The sequence below is a fragment of the Equus asinus genome, chromosome 8 (assembly GCF_041296235.1).
Source record: "Equus asinus isolate D_3611 breed Donkey chromosome 8, EquAss-T2T_v2, whole genome shotgun sequence".
Taxonomy (NCBI): Eukaryota; Metazoa; Chordata; class Mammalia; order Perissodactyla; family Equidae; genus Equus; species Equus asinus.
Window position 1 is genome coordinate 94674041 of NC_091797.1, and position 6382 is coordinate 94680422.

The 6382-nt window shown below is 52.0% G+C and overlaps 1 gene segment (V, D, J or C); it reads left to right on the top strand.

Moving 5' to 3' along the window:
- Positions 1 to 638: 638 nt before the first annotated feature.
- LOC139045996 (immunoglobulin lambda variable 8-61-like) lies at positions 639 to 1273 on the top strand. The segment is given in 2 exon segments: positions 639 to 837; positions 939 to 1273. Coding segments are annotated over 2 exon segments (504 nt in total).
- The last annotated feature ends 5109 nt before the right edge of the window (positions 1274 to 6382 follow it).

Below are 6382 nucleotides of genomic sequence, written 5' to 3' on the forward strand. Positions count from 1 at the left end.
TATGATTTTTATTTCTAATTATGAGTCACATGTTTTCTTACATTTCTTATTTGATGTCGGGAGGGATCTCATAATTTAATGGTGATATCATCCTTTTTCTTCTAAAAAACTGCGGGTACATTGAATCTACTCCAGATTATTGATCATTCCTGGAGCAAAGGAGAGTCACTGTCCCAAGCCTGGCAGTGCAGCTCTGTGTGTCGGCTCCCTCAGCCCTGATCCCCCACCGCTGCTACTGGGGACAGTTTCAAAGACTGTGTCAGAGGAAGACCCCTGTCCCTCCACACACCCAGATGGGACTGTGTGATTTCCATTGGTTTTACTGCTGGGGAGAGGAGTGCCCACTAATCTCCCACAAAGGAGCCAACAAGTGATCTCACTGGGGAGGGAAGAAGTTCAGAGCCTGGGATCAGGTTTGGGATGAACGAGATGGCTGGACCAGGAGGTGGAGAACACCCCCATCTCCTCATCCAGCCCTTGGGCTCCAGAGAAGAAACTTAGGGCTGAGGACATCAGGGACATGGGGAAGTTGATTTAGAAAAGAACATCAACCTCATCACTCAGTGTCTCAGTCACTGTGCAGTCATTGGTCTGTGTGAGGTCCCAGCATCTGCCTCTTTCAAGATCTCCCCCAGGGGTATAACGGTGACACTATGGCAGGAAGAGAGAGGAAGCTGATTTGCATGAAGCACCTTCTCCTCCTAATGGGTTTGAGAGGCATGAAAAGGCCCCGAGGACAACACTCTCCAGCCCAGGAGCCTGAGGAGGTGACATCTGGGAGTGTCCCCACCATGGCCTGGACGGTGCTTCTTCTCTGGCTCCTCACTTACAGCTCAGGTCAGGCAGAAGGACTCTGCATCCTTGGGTGGCACATAAAAGCACGGTCACGGGCTGACCCTTGTCTCCCATAACATCTGTCTCTTTCCTGTTGATTTTAGGGGCAGATTCTCAGGCTGTGGTGATCCAGGAGCCATCATTCTCTGTGTCCCTAGGGGGGACGGTCATACTCACCTGTGGCCTTAGCACTGGGTCAGTCTCTACCAGTAACTATCCTAGATGGTACCAGCAGACACCAGGCAAAGCTCCCCGTACACTCACCTACAGCACAAACAACCGCCCCTCTGGGATCCCTGAACGCTTCTCTGGATCCATCTCAGGAAACAAAGCCGCCCTCACCATCACGGGGGCCCAGCCCGAGGACGAGGCCGACTATTACTGTGATCTGTATGTGGATCGTGGTGTTTCCACAGTGATGTAAACCCATGGGGAAGTGCAACCAAAACCTCCTCCTGTGCTCAGAACGTCTCAGCCCTTCGAGGCAGGAGAGCAAGTGAGACGATGGAGACCGTAACACCATCATTGGGAGGGAGGCCCATGCCCCCATCCTCCTATCCAGAGGTTCATCTCCATGTGCCCCTTCCAGCCTCTCCCAGGCTGTCTCCATCCCTCTAGGGTGACTCCTCCAGACTTTCCTTCCTCTCTCCCTCTCTACCTGTAATGATGGGGGGAGGCTCAGCTCCAAAATACATCAACCAACAGAGAGACTCGGAGACCCCACCACAACTGTGAGACTCTTCTTACTCACAGAGCGTTAACAGGCCTACTCTCATGCATTAGTTTGATGTTAGAGACCAAATTAATGTTCAACATTTCTTCATATACATAAGCTGAATCCACAGCACATTTGCTGTTCTGTTTCATAGGCCAGATGCTCATCATCATTGCACAATGAAGATCATGAAGGCAAAATGCACTTGGGAAAGTTCATTTTTTAATGCTGCCAGAGATAGTTCATGCTCCCTGATATCTATTTCTCACACTTTTCAGTACTTGTGATTTTGAGTATCACTTACTTAACCATGAAAATGTGTTACCTTTTTAATAGCGTAATTTAAAGTCTTCTCTAAACTTTAATATTAACTATGTGGTAGATTTTAAAATCATTTATTGATTTTGGAAGGTGTTTGCTCTCTGATAAATTGGACAATCAGATAATATCAGTAACTTCACTCACAGCATGCCCCAGGAATGTTTGTGGTGACAGTGACCAAGTTTCAGGCGAGTGCCCCCCAACATCATTTCCGCTGAGAGACTGAAGTTTGACTAGTGAACAGAAGGGGGCACTGTGGGTCTCCCCAGGGTCTGCTCAGTGGGTGGCCCCTGCTGTGTAATCCTACAAACTCCCCAGGGCTGGGGCCTTGGAGCCTCCTGTGCTGATGGGGACCCTGCAGCTGTGTCCTCTCTGGGCTGGACAGAGTCTCCTGCTCACAGGGCTGTGGAGGGTCCCAGTAGCTGGTCCCTTCCACAGCAAACTCTGGGTCTCACCTTCAGACTCTAGTCTGTCTACAGAGTCCAGCTCAGACTTCAGTTGATGCTCAGGATGGAGCAGATTCTCCAGTAAGGGGAGTCTGTGTGAGCAGCTGCTCCTCTTTCGGGCCTCTGGAGAAGATAGAAGAGGTCTGGGCCACCCAGCCCCAGCTTGGCACTCAGGATGGCTGTGTCCCCATGGCCTCGACCCCTCTCCTCCTCTGCTCCTCTCTCACTGCACAAACAGGGACAGACCTCAGAGACCCAGGCAGCTCCGACCAGATGTCAGCCCCTTGGACTCGCAACCCCAGCATCTTCTCCCTGTTACCTCCCCATCACTCCTGTCTGTCTGTGTCTCTAGGTCATAGCTCCCCGCCTGTGCTGACTCAGTGTCCTCCTTCTCTGCACCTCTGGGAACATCAAACAGACTCACCTGCACCCTAAGCAGTGTTCTCAGTGGTGGTGGCTTCTGGATGAGCTGATAGCAGCAGAAACAGGGAGCCCCCTCCAGTATCTCCTCAGTTTCAAGTCAGACTCAGGTAAGAATCAAGGTTCCAGGGTCCCCAGCCACTTCTCTGGATCCAAAGTTGCCCCCACTGACTCAGACTTTTGGACGTCTCTGGGCTGCAGCCTGAAGAGGGTGACATTACTGTGACACATGTCTCAGCAGCTCTGAGACTGACTCAGGCCCCAGACCCACGGGGAGTAAGACGCAAAGCTCCCTCCACCCTCCTGGCCTGGAGCAGCCGCCCTGCACTGGATCCCCCACGTCTAGCTCAGGGGGTGACTGCTGTTGTCACTTCCTCAGCCAGCACCTGACTTCCTCAGAAGAGTGGATCCACTACTGTCTCACCTGGTTCATGTTTCACAGGCAGAAAGCCCTTGATCAGAGACGCATCTCTCAGTGGAGACAGTGGAGGAGACCAGAGGAGGGTGAATCTGCTCACACCCAGCTCAGCATCTAGGAGACACTCAGAGATGCTTCTGGTCTGAGTGCTTCAGTCTGGGCTTCTGGAAACAGTACAGCACGCAGAATGGAACTGGGTTCTATATACTAGCAATCAGCCACCCAACATTGAAAATAAAAATCAGTACCATTTACAACAGCATAAAAATACGTAATAATTGAGGAAAACCTAAGTGTCGTACAATGGAAACTAGGAACCACTGCTGGAAGAAATTAAGACAGACCTAAACAATCTGCAGCTATATCTCTTTGTGGCAGAGCGTGGGTGCAGCAGGCCTGGGGCTGGTGCTTCTGGAGCTGGGCCTGTGCTGACATTTGCAATGTGCACCTGTTTCTGATCATCACTTCCCCCCACTGAAGGACCCTGTGACCTGTAACCCATCGTAGGAGGATCAGGGCCCAGAGGGCTCTTTACAGAATATGGCATGTGATTTCATGGTCCCTGATCATGTCTCCAAGGCTCATCACTGGGACCCAAGTCCATAGTTCCAGGGGGATCACAGGCCTCTCACTAAATCATAGATCACTCCAAACCTGCCTCCCACTGTCCCATGAAGAGTGATGACGTGTCCCTGCCACCCAGGGGGTGTGTAGGCCTGGTCCTGTGGGTGATGAATCCTGGGCAGGCACGCACATTGGAGAGTCTTATATTCTCTGACCTGTGGTTCCTTGAGACACTGACCTATCAGGGTAGTTGTGGGGACCCTGGGTTGAGGCTCCACCATCTTCCAACCCTCAGTACAGATTGTTCCACAGAACAGAATCAGCAACGAGACAGAAAGATCAGAGGACGCAGATGTGGGTGAAGGGCCCCCACCTGTGCTCTGGGGCTGGAGTCCTGTAAGAGATTTGGGGCAGCTGTGACTTCACTTTGGAAACTAAGGAGCCTGTGATGGGACATCTGCAAACCCTGGCCATGCTGGGGCGGGGCTTCCAGGGACAGCACTAACCAAGCGCAGCATCAGCTGCAGCATCTCACAGTGACTGGTGCCAGGCCCGCAGCCCAGCACTCCACCTGTGGAGGCTCCTCTAGGACAGCATTGCTGTGAGGTGGCCACAGCCAGACTCACTGAGAGTGAGAATCTGAGGCTCCAAAGGGACAAGAGACTTGCTGAAGGACACGGAAAGGCGTCATAACCTAGGGCTGTCTGCTGACGCCTCAAGAAGTCCCCTAAATGACAGACCATCCACCAAAGACACAGCTGATTCCCAGGTAATTACAATCGGGTCAGGTCAGAGACGAATAAACGTGTCCCCCCCAATCCCTTCTCTGCTCCTCCCCTCCTCCTCCCTCCCAGGGCCCGGCCCACGTTAGGTCACCTCTTGTGGGGATGACCATGGTGGCCTCCTCCTCTGTGGGCTCCTAGCTTCCCCTCTCTCCACCCCTGGAACTGACTGTTCACCCACAGCCCCAAGGCATCTTGGAGTGGGGTCATGTCCCTCCCTGCTGGACCCTCCAGTGGACCCCCTGTTCTTCAGAACAAAGCCCAAACCCTTTCTCGTGGAGTTGAGCTCAGACTTACGAGAGAAGTGAGAGGCAGCCACTGGCCCAATCTGCCAAGGCCTGAAGCTCACAGGAGAGAAGGAAAAGGTCCCATTAGCAGGATGTTTAGTCATCAGAGCTGACTGCCCTCCAGGCCCTGAGCTGTGGGATGTTTAAGGTTGGAGACCCAGAGTAAAATGCACCAATGGGGGTTATCCTAGAAACAGGGGTTATGGTCAGATCCCCACTCTCAAGCCTCATTCCCACCTCTGTCCTGTCTGCTCCTGTCACTCCTGCTTCCTTCTGCTTGGATGCCTACTTTTCCTGTGATGCCATTTCCTTGTGAACAGACCCATCCCTCAGGGCCCTAACAGAGGTCCCCCCCTTCAAGAGGCCGCTCCTGGTACCTCCAGCAGCAAGGGAGCATGTGCTGTGCTGTGTATGCCCTTCCTTTGTACCTGTGGACAGGTGAGTCTGCACTATAGATAGTTAAACCTCTGTGTGTCTTCCTGCTGGCACTGCAAATTCTTCAGGCCAGGATCTACCATGAAATTTGTCTTGCAGAGTCCAATGGACCTTGGCCAATTTCTTGACATGTGGGCTTCCCCCAGAGGAAGCCGCACCTGCGAAGGCACTGAGATGTGATCATATATGTGGGAACTGAGCAAACCGAACGATTCAATGTGTGCAGTGTAAAGTATAAGGTGGGGGATGAGAGAGTCTTTAGGGGGACAGGCCCCTGAGGGTCCCAAAAGTCAACTCAGGAACTGAGATTTGCCCTGAAGAGGATGAGAGCCATGGGTGGATATTTAAGGAGGAGAGCAACACTGGTTGATGGCTCATCCAATGGGGCATTAAGCATAAAGAATATCAAAAATGGAGAAATTAAGTGGGAACAAGACTCCAGCCCTCTTCTTGCTTCCTCTGGCCCTGCTCCCACAGAGTAAAGGATGTTCTTCTCTGACTGCTTAGACTCTAGGCCCATCCCTGGCTATGGTCACCAGTGGGCAGGGTCGTTTCAGGTTAGATGACTGTGCACACATTCCCCACACATGGTGGCCAGAGACTTCCTGGACAAACTTCAGACTTCTGAGGAACTCTGTGGAAACTCCCTGATGGTTTCTGAGACCATAAATTCACTATCTAAAATATTGACACAGTCACCCTGGAAGCTGGCATTTGCCTTTTAAAAGCCACCTTTCCTGCATGCCCCTCCATCCCACCCTGCTAGTGTCTCTTGCCATGAAGCCTCCTCTGGACCAGCAGGGACCCTGGCTCACAGAGGGGCACCCCTGGGAGCCTTAGGCTGGCTGAACTTGCTCAGGCCTCTTGGAGTGACTGCTCTGTGCCCCGGTTACAAAAGGAGAGGGAATCACAGTGGAAGGTGGACCCCTGTATTATACAGGCAGGAAACTCAGTCACAAAGTGAAATGAGGCCCTAACCTGCTTTGAGTGACCACACTCACTCCTTTCTGACACCAACAGAGCCTGTTGATGGAATTTCCTTATGCTATTGTGGACCTATTGGTCCTAGTTAACACAGGCCAACAAAAAAGTCCCATTGGTCTTCCTGAAATGTGAGGTAATGTTAGTCAGTGTATGAAGGTCAAGCAATTTCTACATGT